This window comes from Leuciscus leuciscus (genome assembly GCF_965113295.1).
Source record: "Leuciscus leuciscus genome assembly, chromosome: 11".
Taxonomy (NCBI): Eukaryota; Metazoa; Chordata; class Actinopteri; order Cypriniformes; family Leuciscidae; genus Leuciscus; species Leuciscus leuciscus.
The window spans coordinates 23688840-23711666 of record NC_138735.1 but is presented as its reverse complement, the minus strand read 5'-3'; the positions used below and the strand labels follow the sequence as shown (position 1 = coordinate 23711666).

The window sequence follows — 22827 nt, the reverse complement described above, 5'->3', positions numbered from 1 at the left end:
TAGGAGCCAATTTATTGGATACGGAGCGGAGCGGAATGTTCTTAGTAGAAAGCCACACTTTGGAACCGACGACGTATACGGGAGGCCTAGACCGGTGGCGATCGGCTTTGGCCTTGGTGCGCGCCCACACACGGAGGAGAGTCTCACGGGCTCTTGTCCATGTGTGGTGACACCTCTGGACGAAGGCGTGAGCGGAGGGGACCGCGACCTCGGATTCCAGACTGGGAAAAACCGGTGGCTGGTATCCTATACTACACTCAAAAGGAGATAGGCCCGTAGCTGACACTGGCAACGAATTGTGGGCGTACTCCACCATAGGCAGTTGTTGACTCCAGGAGGAAGGATTCCTGGCAGCCGTACATCGCAAGGTTCTCTCCAGGTCTTGGTTGGCTCTCTCAGTTTGACCATTGCTCTGGGGGTGAAACCCGGAGGACAGACTGACCGTCGCCCCCAGCAACCTACAAAACTCTCGCCAAAATTTGGACACAAATTGGGGACCCCTGTCGGAAACCACGTCTGTCGGGAGGCCATGTAACCGAAAGACGTGATTAACGACTGCAACCGCTGTCTCCTTGGCTGAAGGTAATTTGGGCAAGGGAACAAAGTGGGCTGCCTTCGAGAATCGGTCCACCACGGTTAAAACTACCGTGTTACCCTGGGAGGGTGGGAGGGCGGTAACAAAATCTAGTGCGATATGGGACCAGGGTCTTGAAGGCACCGACAGTGGTTGGAGTAACCCATCTGGGGGTCGATTGGATGACTTGCCAATAGCACAAACTGAGCAAGCCAAAACAAAATCGTGAACGTCGCGAGCCATAAGCGGCCACCAGAATCGTTGTTTGACCAAATAGAGGGTGCGACTAACTCCTGGATGACAGGCTAGACTAGAACAATGGCCCCACCGAATAACATCTGGACGTAGTTCCTCCGGCACAAATAAGCGGTTCGATGGGCACCGGATCGGAGGCGTTACCCCTTCTAGAGCCTTCTTGACTCTCGATTCGACCTCCCAAGTGAGCGTAGAGATAATTAGGGTCTCAGGAAAAATACGCTCGGGAGTAGGTGCGTGTTCGGATCGATCAAAAATACGCGACAAAGAATCGGGTTTGATGTTTTTGGAACCCGGACGATACGAGAGAGTAAAATCAAAACGGCCGAAAAAAGTGCCCACCGAGCCTGCCTGGAGTTCAACCTTTTGGCGGATCTAATGTACTCCAGATTCTTATGATCCGTCCAGACGATAAAGGGTACCCCGGACCCTTCTAACCAATGACGCCATTCTTCCAAGGCTAACTTGACCGCCAACAACTCCCTGTTGCCAATGTCGTAATTTTGTTCGGCTGGTGATAAACGATGAGATAAAAACGCGCATGGATGCATCTTGTTGTCTGAAGGTGAGCGTTGAGAAAGAACTGCGCCTACCCCCACCTCTGACGCGTCGACCTCCACCACAAACTGACGTGAGGAATCAGGGGCGATCAAGATGGGAGCCGAAACAAAGCGGCTCTTGAGGTTGGAAAAAGCAGTTTCGGCTGCTTCCGACCACCTGAACGCAGTTCTGGGGGAGGTCAAGGCAGTCAGAGGTGCGGCTAGTTGGCTAAAGTTGCGAATAAAACGCCGGTAGAAATTGGCGAACCCCAGAAACCTCTGTAGGGCCTTACGGGAATCTGGGTTTGGCCACTCTACCACAGCCTTAACTTTGTCAGGATCCATACGCATACCCTCAGCCGACACGATGTGTCCTAAAAAAGGGACCGACTGTGCATGAAAAGCGCATTTCTCCGCCTTGACAAAAAGCCCATTCTCTAGCAACCTTTGGAGTACCCGTCGGACGTGCTGCACGTGTTCCTGGAGAGACGAGGAAAAGATCAGAATGTCATCCAGGTAAACATAAATAAACTGATCGATCATGTCTCGCAGCACGTCATTGACGAGCGCTTGGAAGACTGCGGGACTGTTGGACAAACCGAAAGGCATGACCAAGTATTCAAAGTGCCCCCTAGGGGTGTTGAAGGCAGTCTTCCATTCATCCCCCTTCCTGATACGGACCAAATGATAAGCATTACGTAAGTCCAGTTTTGTGAAGATGGATGCTCCCTGCAACCTCTCGAAGGCTGAAGACATCAGCGGCAAAGGATAAGTATTCTTTACCGTGATGTTGTTCAGCCCCCGGTAATCAATACAAGGTCGCAGCGATCCATCCTTCTTCCCCACAAAAAAGAACCCCGCCCCCGCTGGAGATGAGGAAGGCTGGATGAACCCGGATGCTAGAGAATCAGAAATATATTTCTCCATAGCCTCCCTCTCCGGAACCGAGAGTGAATAAATCTTGCCTTTAGGCGGAGACTTACCTGACAGTAAATCTATAGCACAGTCGTAGGGACGGTGCGGAGGAAGAGAAGCAGCCCTAGACTTACTGAAACCTTCCCTCAGGTCACGGTACTCCGCGGGCACGTTTGATAAATCCACTGCTTCCTCCTGCAACACAGGAACAGAGACAACAGAACAGGCAGACACAAGACAAGAACTATGACACTCAACGCTCCAGGCTGATATGGTTCTTTGTTTCCAGTCAATGCGGGGGTTGTGTAGATTGAGCCAGGGGTGACCCAAGACAACGGGTGTGTGATGTGAGTCCGTGATGAAAAATGATATTGTCTCTGCATGATTCCCTGAAGTGATGAGCGTGATGTTCTCGGTGGCCTGGGAGATGGTTGGTAGAGACTGTCCATTGAGTGCATGTACGGTGATTCTCTGAGGAAGTGTTCTGAGTGGGACTTGAAACTGTAGTGCAAAGGTGCGATCCATGAAATTACCTTCAGCCCCGGAGTCCACCAGTGCGGTGCAGTGGTGATCGTGGACAGACCATCTAAGTCTTACCGGGAGGATGGTGGATGTAGATGAGGACCTTTCGGCGGAGATCCCACCCGATAGTAGCCTCATGTTTACTATCGGGCTTGGCCTTTTACCGGGCAGTTGTTAGCAAAATGTCCCGCTCCCCCGCAGTATAGGCAAAGGCCAAGGGATCTCCGCCTCTCCCTCTCCTCCCGGGAAAGCCGAGCTCGACCCACCTGCATGGGCTCGGGATCGGAGGGACCGGCCGCGTCCATGCCGCTGGACCACTGATGTTCCACCCCTCCACGAGGCAGGCTGGGTGGAGCGCGTGGTCCGACCCGGGCTAGTCGGGCGTCCACCCTCAGAGCCAGGTTGATCAATTCGTTGAGTGAGGGGGGTAGATCCAGGGCGTAGATTTCCCTCTGGACGCGGTCGGCCAGCCCATGCAGGAACCTATCCCACTGCGCTTCCTCGTTCCAGCGACACTCGGCCGCCAGGGTCTTGAACTCGATGGCATAATCCGAAACTGATCGTTCCCGCTGACGTAGTTCAGATAAAGCCCTGGCAGCCTCTCTCCCCGCGACCGCGCGGTCGAAAACTCGTTTCATCTCCGAGGAGAGCTCCTGGAACGAGGAACAGCATGGCTCTTGGTTTTCCCACACCGCCGTCCCCCAAAGTGCCGCTCTCCCAGTCAGTAAAGTGAGTACAAACGCCACTTTGGACTCCTCTTTCTCGAAGGTTCGGGGCTGGAGAGCAAAATGCATGCTGCATCGAGTCAAAAATGGCCGGCAAAAGTTTGGCTCACCAGAGTATGGCTCAGGAGTCGGAAGGCGAGGTTCCGACTAGGAGGCGGGCATTGGTGGTGTGGGAGGGACGGGCGGTGCGGCTGGCGCAGCGGGAGGTTGCAGCTGTTGAAATCGCTGGGTCAGCTCGGACACCTGCGTGACGAGAGCCTGAATCGCGCGCGCCGCTTCTCCTTGATAGCGGTCCTGAGCGTCCATCCTTTGAATACTTGCACGAACAAAGTCATCCATCGTTGCTGCGGCGTCACCTGCTGCTTCCATGGAATGGTCGGATTGTTCTGTCAAGATAAACAAAACCGGAAGCAATTGCAGATACTCAAAGCGTTTATTAGGCTCACAAAGAAACACAAACAGTTCAGGAAGGTGGCGACTCAGGCTCGTGCAGGGACTTGATGGTCTGTGGTGCGCTGGTGCAGTGAAGGTGAATAATCCAAAATCCGGTGCTGGAGTGCGGTGAAACCAATGACGAAGAACACGAACGGCAGGAAGACAAGGCAGGGCGAACACAGACACGGCAACTCCACGGAAACACTGACACGGCAATCACAGGACCTCAACAAATAATCCGACACTGGAACAGAGAAAGGTGTGAGTATATATATGGAATGGAAATGAATCGCAGCTGTGAACAGTGATTGTGATGATGATGATTATCAGCTGGAGCGCTGACGGACACGTGAGCGGGACAACGCCCACTCACACATAAACAACATAGACAGGAGACAAGAAGGAACCAATGCATTCAACAACCGTGACAAGGTGATGACAAGGACAGATTTTTCAAGTTGCAGTATATGTCCTTACATTGGCTAAACTTGTTGTAACATATTCTGACACATTTAAAAAACAATCTAATGTGTATGAGCACAAAAGATGATGATAGGTGTATAAAGGATGAACATTTTGGAAATATTACACAGCAGTGGTGGATAAATAACTTCAGCCAGTGTCCAATCATCTCATCCCATTTCACAGTGGAAAGCAAGATAAAAAGAGAATTTGATACATTTTGATAGGTTGCCTACATGGTAAAACTTTTTTTATTTTTTTTTATTTTGGGTTTATCAGAATAAATAGTGAGATTTTGACCCGAAAACTATTGTAAATCCAGTCCTGGTGCAGATCAATAGTTTTTGAATAACCTTTAAATAAGAACACAATTATACAAAAACATATTAATGGATATAAATGGAACCAATTTTTGTTCTGTATCTAGTTCATTGTATTATATATTTAAATATATTCATTTAGTATTTCTATATTTATTTCTGAAAATGGCCTTTTCAGTATTGGATGTCTTTAAATCTGTCAATAAAGGAAGACAGTGTCTTGCATTTCAGAGGAATTTGACAGTTATGGAGAATCTGTGTCTAAGAATATTGTTAAATGGAAAAACTTGACCCATCCCACCGACTAGCAAAACTCCCCATCAAACCTCTTAGTTGAAGTAACAGTATGACGTCAGCTCTTCCTTCCTATTTTGCTTCATATACAGTAAATGGGCATATACTCAATGTTACAAGATAAAATATATTTGAATCACTAAATTCATGGATGCACAAATTCATGGTTGGAATACTTTGCCCAGAGACATTGTTAATGCACACAGTAAACATCAGTTTAAAGTCCTTTTAAAAAGGCATTTGATCATAAATTAAAATGTATTGTAAATGGTAAATTGTTATTCCACTATAAATTATTGCTTACAGTATCATGATTAAATTGTATTATTGTAACAGAAGATTATTTCATATCTTAGAATTATGACTAAACTAGGTCTGGTGTATATGAGTGTGTGTTTGGATTTGTATGTATGTGTGAGTAGGGGTGTGGTGTTTTAATTGCATTAGTGTTTTGTTTTGCAAAATGTAATGCATTGAATATTGGTGTAAAAGTCTTGTAAGCGGCATGTTGGATTGTATCGACTCCAGGAAGAGTAGCTGCTCGTGTGCAGTTAATGGAGATAAATAAATCGAAATAAATAAATAAATACATTTTAAAAAATAAAAAACACTTGTTTTATTAGAATATTAAAAATTATTCACTTTTTTCAGCATACATTGAATTTATATCAATTACTGTAAATGACTGACAGCAAGGCTAGAAATTAAATATAATCTGAGAATTTACATCTACATTTACAAATATTAATTTAGCAGATGACAGATTTACACCTACCACAACAAATGACTTCACTCCTAATCTAAACTACTAGGAAAGCCAGATATGGTGATGAAACAGAACAATGATGAAATCATCTACAAAAATAAACGGACAGGATGTATAGCAGTTTAAGTTCTGCTTTATTGACTATTTAAGGCGAACTAGTAAGAGTCTTGAATATATTCTCTCAGACACAAGCAGTGAGAGTTGAAGATCGACTGTGACAATGGAGACACAAAGGATCCTCATGAGGAGTTTGGCTGTTGTGGTTTTTGCATCTGTGATCTGGACTATGACAGGTAAAGTGCTTGAAACTGTTTGTATATTATTATATCTGATGGAATGATGCAGAATATTGAGGTTTACCTTGTTCTTCAGAATCAGCAGATGCTAATCAGAAGGTGATCACATGCTGTACTGCCGTCTCCAGACTAACTCGAGCAAAGTTTACTGATCCTATCATCGGTTTCAGGCTGCTAAAATCAAATCCTCCATGTCTGAAGGCCGTCATGTAAGAATCCCAGTTCTTCTCTAAAGAAAACATGTCATGATTAGAGATCAACAGCATCTGATGCTAGATTTCTGTTTTAACTTTTTCATTCTCTTTAACAGCTTTAAGACTGAACGAGGAGAGTTCTGTCTTGATAGGAGACAACGATGGGTGAAGAAGGAAGTTAAGCTTTTGTAAGTTAAACCCAACAAGTGTGGTGAAACATACCTGAATTTGTAACAACATAATCTTATAAAGTGTTGCATGTTTAGTATACAGTAGTATTCTTGTATTCAAATTGTGTTTGTTTTTTAACAGAATAGCTCAAAGAAACAAACGCCTGACTTCCACGCCACCAGCATCATCTGAGGATCTTCCCAATCAACTGACAGATCATGAATCATGAACATCTAAAAGCAAACTCATAATGAGAACACATGTTGAAGTAGTTATGAGTTTTAAAATATTATATTATTATATTAAAATATTTCTAAAGTTTAAAACCCTTTAGTGTTCTTCGGGGTCTTTTTAACTCGCAAATGACTTTTGCTGAATTTAAAAAAAAATGTTCTCTTTGCCCAAATGGCATGAAACTTTGTACGGCTCTCAACCCTTTCTAGATCTACAAATATATATATATATTGTAATGATATCTGTTTTTATGTTAGCGTGAAAAAAATAGTCACACTCGTGGTCTTCAGAGACCCCGCATAGAAAATGGACAAAATTCATCATCAAAATCAGACACAACACAGAACACACATAGACAGAAATGAAGTGGCACACTTCTAACAGTGCTAAAAACATTCACAATGCAAAATTATCATGCTCACATGCGCACGCGCACACACACACACACAGAGGAATACATTTGTGAGACTATAAAAACTGCTCTCTTATAATTTGTCACATAAAATAGTCCAAAATGCGGAACCACCACAAAAATACATATGGTGACACTGACACATCGACACACACACACACACACACACACACACACACACACACACACACACACACACACACACACACACACACACATAGAGGGGGAGAGAAAGAGACAAAAGTTACTGCTTTATTTGCTCATTTATTATGCTGTTCAGTTCATTGCATTTTGATGATCATGTCATGTATTTGTACTCAATATATAATATAACTGTTCATATCTGTTCTACAGTTAGTAACTGAAGTGTAGATTACATTTGTACAATGAAAAAAAAGATTGAAATAAACGATAAACTCTAAAAACTTTAATCTTTTTCAGGTTTGATTCTAATAGTGTCACGGTACCAAAATTTCAGTATTCGGTACCAATACCAGTGAAAATCCACGGTTCTCGGTACCAATTTCGGTACCAAAGCTTAATTTAGATTAAATGTACATATATTAAAGTGTATATCACGGTTACAAAGATGGAAACTGTAGTATTAAAAACACTTTACAATAAGATTCCATTTGTTAGATAACATTAGATAAAATGACCTAACAATAAACAATAGTTATATACTGTCGCAATTATTCTCCTTCGGGTTCATTTAAAAATACATTTTTAAAATCAAAAGTTAACATTATTTCTGTTAACATGATTTAATGTACAATGAATGAAGTGAACAAACATGACCAATCAAGTGTTTGTATTAAATAACATTCACAAACATGAATTAATGTTGTAAAAATATATTGTTCACTCAATGTGTTGATGTTAGATAACGCATTAAGTAATGTTAATGAATGGTATCTTATTGTAGTGTTTACCAAACTATACAGGAGATAAAACGTGTTTTATTTGACTTGACTGTACTTTTATTTAATCCAAAACTGCATTCATATTTAATTTTAAAAGGGATTTTTAAACCTGCTAAGGGGCCGATCACACCTGACGCGTTTTTGGCAGTGAGAGGAGCCTATTTTCAATTGGTTTCCTATGGCAGCGAGCGTTCTGCGCGCTATTTAACCGCCTGCTGCGCCTCGCGTTTTTGAAGTTGAAAAAAAAGCAACTCCAAGCGGAAAAAGCGCCCGACGTCATCGCGTTTTTTTCCACTGTCCAATTGAATGAATGGAGAGGCGGGCCTTCCGTTGTAGTGATGAAAGCTACAGTTGCTTGAACGCCCGGAGAGTGCGATGATGGAGGATAAACTTGTGGTGCTTGCAGGGGGGTAATCGAGCTCTCGATTTCCGTACCACCCCCGGCGGCCGCCATTGGCTAACAAGCCTTCACCTGCTGTTAGCATCCCATTGACTCCCATTCATTTTGGCGTCACTTTGACAGCGAATAACTTTACATCTGAGGCGTTTAAAGACTCCATTTGTCCATTATTTATTTCTAAAGAAACACGACAATTTATAAAATGCTCCATTACCTTGTATCTTACGTTATGGCCCCGTAGAAGCAGTTTTTGTAAAAACAGGCTAACGATTGCGTCATAACCACGCGACTCTCTGGAAATTACCGTAGAGACAGGAGGAGAAGCTCGCAGTCAATCGGGGGGACGTGGAGGCATAAAGTCAAGGGAGAAGCCCATAGAGAATCGTAATGTTTCTCCTGCTCCTAGCTCATGGACAGCTCCTACTCACACTCTCCGTCTCTGCAAGTTTCGGAAGGGAATGATTCAGATTTCTCTTGGCACAGCTCCTAGAAGACTTACAACTGTCAGACAGGCTGCTCACGTCACATCCACGTCGTCAAGCTCAGTTTGAGTCTGCGCAGTTCGCTCGGCAATCAGGAAATGAGTGCTTCTAATTTGCTTCACTTTTCTCCGTTGAAACCTATGGGGTCGCTGTGTCCAGTTTATATACTGTCTATGGGTGCTTGTCGGTACACGATCCGTTCCACCTGCACCAGAGTCATAGAGAGAGAGAGTTGCGACACTCCCATAGACCTCCGTTGTAAATAATGGCGGCGCTTTTAACCGCCTACTTCCGGGATATGAAGATCGGAATAGTTCCAAACACTGTCATTTGGGCGTTGGACACCATTCACTTACATTGCTGCGCGTCGAGTTGTTCCAGAGTTAAGTTGCCGAAATGTCGACCTCTTTTGAATTGTCAACTGTCTATATTGTATCAGAGGCCCTTTGCGATGCTTATACTGGTCTTCATTTGTACATGCACAGCGTAATTATTTATATTTTATGTTGGTTGTTTCAACCAATTTTCAAGCACTGCCTGCTAGCTAACGTTAGTTAGCTAGCGCGACTTCGTCAGCTAAGAGTTCGGTAATGAATCGCTACCACCTTTATAGCAACTTTTATTTAATTTAATTTTTTGGGATATAGGCCTACTAACTTTTCATTATGTTATTATTGTCTTGAGTGAAGCGGCTTGTGAGAACAATGCTGGACCTTTAGGATTGTTATGGCCATCACCAGTCCTGTCTGTTTCATGGATCACCTGCCCCTGGTTTTTGTTTTTCTTGTTCACACACACAAGCACACATTTTTGTTGTCTGTTATTGTTTAATAAAAAATATTTTATTTGAAAACCTTCATTTGTATCAGCCATGCTTAAATTCGTTTTTAATCTGTTATAGTTTTGATAATGTGTATGGCTTAATCTTAAAATAATATTCTTAGTCTTAACATGATTATGTTTCACGTTGTGGTCCTGGGGGTGGCCACTTTCATCAGAAGAAGTGAGCTAGCTTCTAAGCGAATTCTGAAGGGACCGCCACGGCAGACCTCTTTGCGTGATCACAAAGGTAGGCTAATGGCTAAATCTAAATTTATAAGCAAAATCACGGGAATCAATAGCCTAATACAGCCCAGTTGTGCTAAAAGAAATATCATGAGACGTCCATCATCAGATGAATGATATGGAAAAGTTAAGTTAGAGCCGCTAAAGCCAGTGCTACTACCCATGCGAACATGAACACTAAGCTTTTCCCTCCAAAAATATAGCTTAAAACTTATCTCCAAATGCAAAGCTGACATTAACAAAATGCAATAATGCAATAACAGCTGAAAAAGTACTTGGGTGTGTGTTTTATTTTATATTTACCGTTCAATAATGCAATCGCTGCTGTCTGTCCCATAGAAGAACATGACAGCCAGCGTACGTTTTGGAACTATTGGGGCTTACATGAACCACGTGACAGCCATAGCGGCGACATCAAAGAGTGTCGCAACTCTCTCTCTCCATGGCTCTGACCTGCACGATCCGTACACGCATGCGCGTAATTACGTAGTAGAAAACGTCACGGTTTTCCTACACTATCGGAACCACGCATGCGATGGCACAACTTGCGGCATATTTGTGTAACGTTGTATTGTGTTTAACATTTCACAGCGGGTCTATTTTGATGCTTTTAAATGTAGCTTACGCTATGCATTACGATGTGTTTACGTGGTTGCCAATCCAAAAATAATAAAGGAGTTGTGAGTTGTTACATTAACATACATGATCAGTTTCCTCCATAGGCTACTCTCCTTTGCGATTCACTGCTGTACGGTATTAGGCTTAACTTGCCGTGTTTTGGTCTGAGGTCAGTAGTATTGTCAAAGACGGTTTGTGTCGTTTTTTTATTATTAAAAGCTGCTAATATTAGTTAACTTTTAAGTTGAGTAATTTTGTATTAGTATGGTATGGGTCTATATAATCTAAATGAGGAAAATGATCCCTTCAATGTTGTTTACAGAAGACAATAAGGAACATAATATGAATTTCTGCCTAGACAATCTGCACTTACATGAAGAAAGAACTACGTGGAACAGATCGTGCAGTGTCGTGCAGTGTCGTAAATCGTCACAAAACAGAATTATCATTTGCGCATGTGCGTTTTCTACTGGATCGTGTACCGACAGTGCTCTCGCGGGTTACCAGGAGCTTAACGACTTCACGAACCGTAACTACCACAATGTGAACAGAAAGTAAATAAAGTTAATAAAAGGCTGATTTGACGTTTACTTGACTGACAGGACAGTTGTTTCAGTGGTTGCCTAGCAACATAAAAAACGCAGCGCACTGCTCGTTCTGTGTGATTGGGCAGTGCTGTGCACCTCGCGTTTTCGAACCTGAAAATCGCGTTAGGTGTGATCGGGGCCTAAGAGTTATCCAGCCAAGAATAAACCTAGAACTGCTTTTCTGACGGATATTAATGACATAATGACGGCTTTTTATTTCTCATCTCCATAAATATATCTAGTAGTAAAGCTAATGCAAGGGCTAGAAATCAATTAATTCTTTGATGATACTTCCTCGTCATCATGGAGAGCGCAGTTCGCACCGCTTTCTCTTTTCCACAAGCGCTTGCTCTCCCGTGGCGTCTGTCGTTGCTATGCAACCATTCTATTATGAGCTAATATCCAAAATATTTCCATATGTGGCTCTTTCCTCCTTTCTTATCAACAAGTGGATTTACAGCCACCACATCAGCAGCACCGCCGGTCGCCATGTCTCAGCGCTTTTATGAAGAGGACGCAACTGCACGCGCATCAAGTATCGGGTTTGAGAAAACCTGGTACCGTGACGTTTAAAAAAAATTGAGTAACGACTTGGTACCGAAGTACCGGGTCTTTGACAACAATAGATTCTAATAATGAAACATTATTGGGAAAAAAAAATGTCAGTACAAAAAATGCAAAAAAATAAAATAAAAATAAAAACATTTATTGTTAGAATTGTGATTTCATAATATTTAGATATGAATCCAACTGGAAAAACTTGTAAAAAGATATGTTTCAGTTAGTCAAATAGCAAATAGTGGAGCTCTATAGCCATCTAGTGGCTAAAAAAGTGAATTTTACATAAAAAGCTGTTTTTGTATAAAAACCTATTTAAAAAAAAAAAACATTTTTAATTGATTTATATAAATTTAAAATATATCATAAATCCTCCAAAAACTGCACAAATGTGGAGTAACAACATTAATAATCAGAGTAAAATTACATTTGTAAAAAAAAAAAAAAAAAAAAACTATTATTCTGTTACAAAATTACATGCTGTTGCCTGGAGTCTCTGGAGACCCCAAAGATCACTAGTGTCACCCCAAATGAAGAATATCAGAGGGTATTTAAAGTGACGGTTAGTAAATTAGGTGTATTTAAATTTAATATTTAAAATATATGTTGTCAAATACATGATGTAGTTTGACAGTAACAGTTCTTAATTTATACATTTTATTCAGAAACTGAATTATAGTGAAACTGTTTTAGAACAAATGTGTTTAAATACAATATTAGCTTATATATTATATTTCACACTGAAATATATTTCACTCAATGTAGTGAAAATGCAGTGTCAAGAAGGGTGACGCATCTGAGTGAAATTAAAGGGATAGTTCGCCCAAAAATGATATTTAAGCCATGATTTACTCACCCTCAAGCCGTTCGAGATGCATATGTCAATCTTTTTTCAGACGAACACATTTTCAGTTATTTTAGAAAATGTCTTAGATCTTTCAGTGGTTATAATGTGAGGCAATGGGGTCCAGCTGCTTCAAGTCCGAGAATGTGCATGCATCCTTCACAAAAATAATCCACCCGGCTCCAGGGGGATAAACGAAGGCCTTCCGAGGGTAATCCGTGCGGTTTTGTCGTAAAAATGTACATATTTAAAACTTTATAAACGAAAATAACTGGCTTCCGGTGGCGGTTGGTGCGCGTTCATGGAGATGGATGCTGACGTATGACGTAGGACGTAGCGTAGGAAGCGTCGTGACGTAGAACGAACGTAGAGTTTTGTTTTGCTCTGCTCTCTGGCTGCGCTGTCACGTTCGTTCTACGTCACGACGCTTCCTACGCTACGTCCTACGTCATACGCCATCATCCATCTCCATGAACGCGCACCAACCGCCACCGGAAGCCAGTTATTTTCGTTTATAAAGTTTTAAATATGTACATTTTTACGACAAAACCGCACGGATTACCCTCGGAAGGCCTTCGTTTATCCCCCTGGAGCCGGGTGGATTATTTTTGTGAAGGATGCATGCACATTCTCGGACTTGAAGCAGCTGGACCCCATTGCCTCACATTATAACCACTGAAAGATCTAAGACATTTTCTAAAATAACTGAAAATGTGTTCGTCTGAAAAAAGATTGACATATGCATCTCGAACGGCTTGAGGGTGAGTAAATCATGGCTTAAATATCATTTTTGGGCGAACTATCCCTTTAAGACTGATTTGTATGAAAACAATCCTAGACATTTTTGTCAGTTGATTATGCAAATGAACGAGTGCAATCTGAAACTACAAATAAACTATGATCAGCAACAACTGGTTTTGCTTGTGGTTGATGTTTCTGAATGTGTGCAAGAGGTCTCTGTCAGAAACGATAACAAATTTTCTCTTTAGCATCTTTTTTCATCATTGGCTTTGTATTTTTATAAGAGCCTTTGTTATTGATTGTTATGGATCTATAGCCTGACGTCGTCATACTCGTAGCGCGTCTGTGTTGCACGTCACCACGTAGGCTCACTATTGGGCGACGCTGGTCATGTGTGTGATACGTGGTGACGTGCAGCACAGACGCGCTACGCTTAAACACTACGTGAAAAGACTCGAGGCCCAGAGAGAAGGAAATGAAAAGTGGAATAAAGTCGTTATTTTTGTTTGTTTTTGCGCACAAAAAGTATTCTCGTCGCTTTATAAACTTTATAAACTCACTGGAGTCACTTGGACTATATTAACAATGTCTTTAATACATTTTCTGGGCCAGCAAGTTATAGTGTCCATAAGCCTGTGGAGGAGTGATCCAGCTGTCAGATTTCATCAAAAATATCTTAATTTGTGTTCCGAAGATGAACGAAAGTCTTACAGGGTTGGAACAACATGAGGGTGAGTAATTACTGACAGAATTTTCATTTTTGGGTGAACTAACCCTTTAAATACAATACATCGTTTAATACATGCTTAAATACATAGTTTCTTGAAACTATGCCTCGTATTCTCAAAACTGTAAACACAAATCTATAATGTCTCACCCAATTCCCCATACATCCTATTTTCAGGTCAAAATGAAGCTCTACACTCAAAACCATTCACTCTGAAAAACCAAACTTTGCCCTCAGACATCACACACACTACAACATAGTCGTACACACTGGTGCAATACATTTTAAACATTTACAAAACTGGTAAGTTGTTGCTCAATCTCTATCTATACTGTATGTGAGGCAATTTGATGCATTTCTTTTTATTACAGTATAGTGCAACAGTGACAGTACATGTATGTGTTGTAACCGTTAGCTTTCCACATTTTGGAATACCAGGTTGTCCTCTACAATTCTGGTCTGAATTTCTCTCAGTTTTATTGCATTGTCAGCAATGACCCATCCTACAATGGCATGTTCTTGGTCTTCACTGAGAAGCTTTCTTCTTTCCCCAGAGCGAGGAAATCGTTGTGTCCTTTAGAGGAACAAAAATACAACATATTTGTATTTGTAACTGCTGGTGGCCAGCAGTTACTGTAATACAGTAAATAGCAACTGCACTGATATCCCTCATGAAAAGCATGACTTACCTGTTGGTTTGTTGAAAAATCCGGATAATAGAAGCAACGGTTGACCGTCTGAGATTAGGCTGGACTCTTTCACCAGCCTCTCTCAATGATAGACCATGGTTTATCACATGGTCTATGATTGTGGCTTTTATTTCATCCGTGACCACCGCTCTTACTCTCCTTTAAACAGCACCACGCATTCTTACTCCTCTTCCCCTACCTCTCCTTCTCCCTTGTCCTGGTTCAACAAGTCCTCTCCCTCGACCATCTAGTCCTCTCCCTCTTGCAGACATGTTCTTTTAAAGCGTTTGGAATTGCAGTGACAGATTTGAGAAATTGCAAGTGCCTAATTGAGGTTGTACTGCAAATGTGAATGTGAATGTAAGATTAAATGCAAATATATATTACAAGTTTGTGTCTGTCATTGTATTTCTGTGAATTACATTTTACACATTTGTGACTATTGTCTGCAGGTTCAAATTCAGAATACAGGTTTGTGACTATTGTCTGCGAGTGCAAATTTCAACATTCAACTTCAGATTTTTATTTGACAGGTTTTCACATTGTAGCTGTGAGTGTAAATGTTCACGTACAAGTATGAATATTTATTGTACAAGTTCTCAAATTCACATCTACGTGCTCTCGAGTTTTGCTACTCTTTTACCTTCATACATTCCGTTTCATTGGATGAAGAGACATGTAAGAATTTTCTTCTCAACATTAGAGTATCATATTTTCTTTAGTGTGTTGTCATGAGTTCTAATCACAAATAACAACAGATGTAGATTAAGTTAAAGTAGCTAGGCTACCTAAAAGAAACATAAATTGCAAAAGTAATTTACATTTTTTCAACAAGTTGCATTTATTGATCTGCATATAGCCTAATTTTATAATGGATCTATTATTTTTTATTCTTATTTAATTCTGTGTGTAATACTGCATCTTCTTAGAATCATATAATCATTTAAATTAAGTGCATGCATTTTATATAGTAATAAACAGTAGAGCATTGGAGCTTGCAACGCCAAGGTCATGGGTTCAATTCCCAGGGAAAGCAAGAACTGATAAGATTTTAAAATGTATACCTTGAAATGCAATATAAGTCGCTTTGGATAAATGTGTAAATGTACATTATGTTCAGTAGGAGCATGAACTTGAATGTTGTGTAACTAATGTCTTGTATTGGACATGTAGAGAACACTTTGTCTTTAGTAATTAAAGTTCTGTGAAAAACACTGAGTGGCAACCACATTTTATTACTGAAATAAGCATGAACATATGATACAGTGATGATGAATTATTACAAATATATACTGATATTCTCTATGGCTAATATTCACATACTGTAGGCCTACATCACTAACCTCTTAATCATTTGTCACCTCACACAAAGAGCATGACCCTCTCAAAACAATAGGAAATGCTTTGTTTACTTTTTTTGCTGACCTCTTTAACAAAAGAAATATGACACAATGGTCTATCATTTTTATAAATAACATGTAATGGGTGTGGGATTCTTTTTTATGTAATATAAATTTGAAATATGCCAGTTCTCTTCATTTGACTGGTACCATGAATCTCATTAACATATTCTTTTTCATTTTTTTTCATCACATCATGTGCTTTCATTGTTGTCGTCTGCTAACCGCTAGGAACAGATTAAAAGGTCTATAAATTAAGTGTCCTTATTGTAACTGTTGTCATTGTTGTTAGGCCATACACTGCCACAGCAAATTGATGCAATTAAAGTTAGACAAATCAAAAACTTTGCAGGATAACCAATATCCTGATAGCTGCTCAAGAAAGGAACACTATTAAAGAGGAGATGTGAAAATTTCACAATGAAGGATAATGGTGTGTTAAATTGGTCTTACTATAAAAAGCTAATATAACTGTGACATTTATTTACTAATATAACATGATTACATTAGACGGAGAGCAGTATGAAGGCCAAACTGGCCAATGGGTAAGAAAAATGTATACATATACACATTGCAAAACAAGTAACTGTTCTTCGGTAACATGTAACTTACTCTATAGTTTGTTCTTCCTTCCTTAGATTGGATGTTCAGAATGTGGAAGGTGGGACTGTGTGGTCAGTACTTCCACAGTTGGCAAATACAGCTGTCCTGCATGCATGCACATTTGCCTATTTTTTTTTTTCTATCTTTCTTCTTTTGTTATTGTAGCTTTCATACCTGTTCACTAATGAATATGTTTGTTGAACATTCCTCTAAATAAATGCTGTGGGTAATTCACTGGATCCATAAGCTATGAGCTTATCAATTTTCAAGCTTATCAATTTTCACCACTCTTTAGGAACATTTATGGAGTGTACTGTATGCTTTATGCTTTAACTCATTCCTCAGCAACATTTAAATAAATAAATAATAAATAAATAAATGCTTGACATGTCCCTTTAACCACAGCAGTATTGCTGCTCAATTTAAATTAAGCCACAAATTGGCATCATAACAATAATCTGCGAATACACACGTACTGCAAAGACACAATGTCAATAGCATCATTTATTTAATCTACTTACAGTTGTCATCAGATACTAATTTCATTGAAACGAATGTAACAATATAATGTGGGCGTGGTCTGTTTGTCGCGAAATTAAAACACACTAAAACTTCCCTTAAAGGCTTCTTATTAGTTGTGATTCTAAACAGTAGCAAATACAGGAGACATGACATGATTGCTGAAATATTGTGAGGGTAAAATAATTCTTCCTCGGGAATCTATCTGGACAGACAAGGATAGGATTTATCAGTCAAGTTTTACTGGGCTCGGTTTTGTAAACGTCGGTCGTTTGCCCAGGAGATGGCGCACTAGGTTGGGTTGACCGACTACTAGAGGTTAAGGCGAACGTCACAGGAACAAAGTTCGAGGTCTCACTGCATCCGCTTGTCTGATAAAGTACGACCTGATTGCTATGGACTTTTAAGGTAATCATCTAACCTATCTAGTTATTTTTATTGATGGTGTTTAATTTGATTTATATATCTAAATGTTAGTGATAAGGAGAAAAATAAAATAAAAAAGCCTTTCAGATGTCAGACCTCGGTTATTCTCATCAAACTAACGGTCCCGAACAGTTAGGGTTGCACCAGCATTCCACAATTTCTTACTTAAATTGGAACGTAAAGTCCACACTAGAAACTTAGTAACTATTAGAAATTTGTAACTAGCTCAGTCCTTTTTTTTTTTTTTTTTTACTTTCAGAAAACATACAATGACGTTTAAATGTCTCTCGTTATTTTCCTCAAATCCTCACAACTGTCTCAGTTCAGGTTTGTTTTCACAGGTAAATGCAATTTTTTATCAGCCAAAATGACGGAAATCACTTTGAAATAGTATCACGTAATGCTGAAGTTAATGAACATTTTTTATTAAGGCAACATAAGTTACATAATACAGATATATATTGCTACAGTGATATTTAACCAAAGACTCGCGCTTTTGGGGTTATTTTGGTCTGTTGAAAGTAACGTTACCTGCTTTTACACTTTTAAATGTCATTTTAATGTTCGATGGTTCAAGGGTGAGTAGATTCATGTCATCTCACTGTGACACATTTTTTAACGTATTGCGTTCATAGAGCGAGCCTTTTCACTGATTGTTTACAGCTTGGCGGAAGTTACACCCACCCATAATTCGCGCAAAGCGTGGATATGAAACGTCTCAAGAATAATTATTATTAGCCTACCTTTAATGTGTTATCAATTCCGGAGCCAGTATTAAGTCTTATAGACTTATCTATTTTGATTTTAAGAAATGTATCAAAAACCATCATAGATAGGCTACTTACTTGCTACCAAAAGTCTTCAGAGTATTTACAATTACAAAATAAATGTGTGAGAGTTTCAGATTCAAGATTACAAAAAATAACATTGTGGTGAGATGTTTTCTTTAAAACTAGATCTGTACTATATTCGGTTATTAAAGGAATAGCCTAGTTCACTTAAAACTGACAATTCTGTCATCATTTACTTTCCCTCAAGTTGTTTATTTCTTCTGCTGAACACAAACGAAGATATTTTGAAGAATGTCAGTTGATGGACCCCATTTACTCCCATAAAAACATTTTTTTACTGACATTCTTCAAAATATCTTCCTTTGTGTTCAGCAGAAGAAAGAAATTCATACAGGTTTGAAACAACTTGAGGGTCATTGATGACAGAATTTTTCATTTTTAAGTGAACTATTTCTCTAATGCAGAACGTAGTTAGTGGGTCGTAAGCTTTACACTTGTGGTGTTCCTGTCAAATCTGAGCACCGGTCTAAAAAAATTGCTTATAAATTTCTCATTATTTTATATTATCACCATTTGGATTCAATATTTTTGTCAGCTTGTTTTCTTTCAATTAGGACAGGTGTTTTGTTTTTTGTTTTTTTGTTTTTTAGATCTGATTGATCATAGACCTCTTTATCTGAGCTTATGCACCTAATTTATTGACCAATTTTTTTTTATTATTTTTTAATTTTAGCAATATTGCATAAAATGTCAAATTATTCTGTACACTATATCACACTAGTGTGCTTTAATGTTTATCTATAAGTTTGTTTTGAAATGCTTTCATTTTGTACAAAATGGAACAAAGTCAGACTTGTGGTTCTCCCGGTCAAAAATGAACAGCCTATAAAAAGTACCATTTGAATCTCTCATTATGCTATATTATCACCAAATATTAATTGGATTCAATCTTTTTGTCAACTTGTTTTCTTTAAATTAGTTTTAAAAAGGTTTTGTGTTTATTTTTTAAACTGACTGATTGTAGGCCTCATTAATCTGAGCTTATATTGGTAAAAAATGACCATACATTGTAAATGAATGGTGAGATTGAATATAGATCAGACAAAATATATGTTTTCAAATAAGACAAACATTTAGTGTTCAGGAGCATCATGTTCATGTTCACATAATTGCATGTGTGCTTGCAAAGATAAAGGCCTCAGACCTGTGCATGCATGGATATGCACACACACACACACACACACACACACACACACACACACACACACACACACACACACACACACACACACACATTCATGTAAACAAACAAACAAACTATTTTGAGTATTACAGGCTTCCTTTCTCTAATCTCTTTATCTTTAACTTTATCATCAGATTAATGAAACTCAGATCAATCAGTTTCAAAAACAAATATGAAACCTGTCCAAATGGACACAAAACAAGTTGACAAAAAGATTGAATCCAATATTTGGTGATATAGCATGAAGGGGGTGGATTGGAATCCACTGCTGCTTCAGTGTATATGTAATGAGTGATTATAATCAAGGTATTAATCAATATTTTTCCTTCTAAATATCAAATGATTTGAATGACTTTTCTGGAGATTTTACTTTGTTATAGAAGTTACCAGTGTGATTACTGAAATGTTCTTTTCATGTATTCTTTAATGTCAGTATTTGATATCTGAATGCAGTAACACTGCTTGCTTATTTAGCCCGGCTTCCAGAAACGAAATAGGGACATGTTTTGTGTTTGAGAAAGGTCTTCAACGTGTTAAAACAAATAGGGGTCATTGAAGTCTATAGTTTAAGGGACCATTTCTCAGTTAAAGCCTTACTTTCCATTTAGACTAAAGTTTCCTATCCTTGAGAGAAAGAACTTGTTATCTTGATGTTTTGAGACAAGACTCCTGTTTATAGTTGGAGACTGGCCAAATCCAAACTTGGAACCGTCTCGGTGTGTGTGTTAGTCTTCTTGGTTACAGGTTAAGGAACCACTGGCATTATTGGAGATTGACTGAGTTGTTGTTCGGGACATGCTGGCACCCAGCAACCCAAATCTGCGACCTGGAAGGTCACGATGTGCCTAACATCAGGGTCCGAGTGTCAGCTGCATAATCTATGGAGATATGCTTCAGTCTATCTGTATATGTGTGGAAAATTACTATGTTTATCAATTTCCTAGCCAATGAGAAACTGCAACCTGAAGCAAGGACGTAGCTTAGACCTTGGTGTAGGGTATAACTGCTGTGATCTTTGTAACTGTAAGCGGGGCGGCCTATGAACTCCTGTGTGAGTCTTGAAGCTGACTTCTGCTGATGAAACTGCAAACTATCTTCAGTAAAACTTTTCTTAAATTTTGTATAATTCTTCTTTCAAACATCTGGTCCTTGGGTCCTAAACTGTTAACCCCTAACAAGCATAACAAGCGATTTACAAGCAATTTTTTATTGCACGGCGGTCATTTTGACTGGGAACTCCACAAGTGTGACTTTGTTCCATTTTGTACAAAATAAAAGCATTTCAAAACAAACTTCCTAGTTAAATATTAAAGCACACTAGTGTGATATTCCGCATATTTTGTTGAATATTGACAAATTTATCCACAAATCAGGCTGAGCTCAGATCAATGAGGTCTATGATCAATTAGTTCCAAAAAGAAATACAAAACCTGTGCCAATTGACAGACAACAAGTTGGTAAAAAGATTGAATCCTATATTTGGTGATAATATAGCATAACAAACGATTTACAAGCAATTTTTAAAAGGCCGTTAATTTTTGACCGAGTACACAAAAGGTGTTACAGGGTTTTCAACAAAGTACAAGGGTTAAGCTCTGCTTTATTGACTATTTAAGTCAAACTACTAGTAAGAGTCTTGAATATATTCTCTCAGACACAAGCAGTGAAAGTTGAAGATCGACTGTGACAATGGAGACACAAAGGATCCTCATGAGGAGTTTGGCTGTTGTGGTTTTTGCATCTGTGATCTGGACTATAACAGGTAAAGTGCTTGAAACTGTTTGTATATTATTATATCTGATGTATGGTGCAGAATATTGAGGATTACCTTGTTCTTCAGTCTCAGCAGATGCTAATCAGAAGGACATCACATGCTGTAGAGTCGTCTCCAAAATAAAGTTGACTGATCCTATCATAAGTTTCAGGGTGCTAAAACAAAGGCTTCCATGTCTGAAGGCCGTCGTGTAAGAATCCCAGTTCTTCTCTAAAGAAAACATGTCATGATTAGAGATCAACAGAATCTGATGCTAGATTTGTCTTAACTTTTTCATTCTCTTTAACAGCTTTGAGACTGAACGAGGAAAGTTCTGTTTTGATAGGAGACAACCATGGGTGCAGGATGAAGTTAAGCTTTTGTAAGTTAAGCCCAACAAGTGTGGTGAAACATACCTGAATTTGTAACAACATAATCTTATAAAGTGTTGCGTGTTAAGTATACAGTAGTATTCTTGTATTCAAATTGTGTTTGTTTTTTTACGGAAGAGCTCAAAGAAACAAAGCCTGACTTCCACGCCACCACCAGCATCATCTATCAGTAAACTCACTCCTGTGGGAGGATCTTCCCAATCAACTGACAGATCATGAATCATGAATGTCTAAAAGCAAACTCATGAGAACACATCTTGAAGTAGTTGTGAGTTTTAAAATGTTATATATTATTATATTAAAATATTTCTAAAGTTTAAAACCCTTTGGTATTCTTCTGGGTCTTTTTAACCCGCAAATGACTTTTGCTGAATTAAAAAAAAAAAATCAAACTTTGTATGGCTCTCAACCCTTTCTAGATCTACAAAAAAAAAAAAAAAATTATATATTGTAATGATCTGTTTTTATGTTTACGTGAAAAAGATAGTCACACTCGTGGTCTTCAGAGACCCCGCATAGAAAATGGACAAAATTCATCATCAAAATCAGACACAACACAGAACACACATAGACAGAAATAAAGTGGCACACTTCTAACAGTGCTAAAAACATTCACAATGCAAAATTATCATGCTCACATGCGCACGCGCACACACACACACACAGAGGAATACATTTGTGAGACTATAAAAACTGCTCTCTTATAATTTGTCACATAAAATAGTCCAAAATGCGGAACCACCACAAAAATAAATTTGGTGACACTGACACATCGACAATGTGAACACTCACACACACACACACACACACACACACACAGAGAGAGAAAGAGACAAAAGTTACTGCTTTATTTGCTCCTTTGTTAAGTTCATTGCATTTTGATGATCATGTCATGTATTTGTACTCAGTATATAATATAACTGTTCATATCTGTTTTACAGTTGAAAAAAAA

At 39.3% G+C, this 22827-nt stretch overlaps 3 protein-coding genes across 10 annotated transcripts in view; 2 read left to right on the top strand and 1 right to left on the bottom strand.

Moving 5' to 3' along the window:
• LOC309509686 (uncharacterized protein) overlaps positions 1–22827 on the bottom strand; it is a 65274-nt gene that overhangs the window by 31132 nt on the left and 11315 nt on the right. Inside the window, exon 6 of the mRNA XM_082184476.1 lies at positions 21559–21714. The gene's annotated coding sequence lies outside the window, so the exon portion shown is untranslated. The remainder of the gene's footprint in view (positions 1–21558; positions 21715–22827) is intronic.
• The window catches only part of LOC309509693 (uncharacterized protein), a 44556-nt gene that overhangs the window by 12959 nt on the left and 8770 nt on the right, over positions 1–22827 (top strand). The window contains exons 2-4 of one of the 3 annotated variants that reach the window (XM_082184499.1): positions 6180–6312; positions 6414–6485; positions 6610–6736. In XM_082184499.1, the coding sequence (XP_082040625.1) occupies positions 6180–6312; positions 6414–6485; positions 6610–6697 (293 nt within the window). In that variant the 3' untranslated portion in view covers positions 6698–6736. Of the gene's footprint in view, positions 1–6179; positions 6313–6413; positions 6486–6609; positions 6847–22827 lie in introns of those variants that run through there. The other 2 variants (XM_082184498.1, XM_082184500.1) reach the window with 2 other exon arrangements.
• Positions 17575–22827, top strand: part of LOC309509688 (eotaxin-like) — a 29459-nt gene continuing 24206 nt past the window's right edge. For 2 of the 6 annotated variants that reach the window (XM_082184488.1, XM_082184486.1), the window contains exons 1-3: positions 17575–17678; positions 21385–21492; positions 21571–21694. In XM_082184488.1, the coding sequence (XP_082040614.1) occupies positions 21420–21492; positions 21571–21694 (197 nt within the window). In that variant the 5' untranslated portion in view covers positions 17575–17678; positions 21385–21419. Of the gene's footprint in view, positions 17679–17701; positions 18038–21384; positions 21493–21570; positions 21695–21793; positions 21866–22827 lie in introns of those variants that run through there. The other 4 variants (XM_082184479.1, XM_082184487.1, XM_082184482.1 and 1 more) reach the window with 4 other exon arrangements.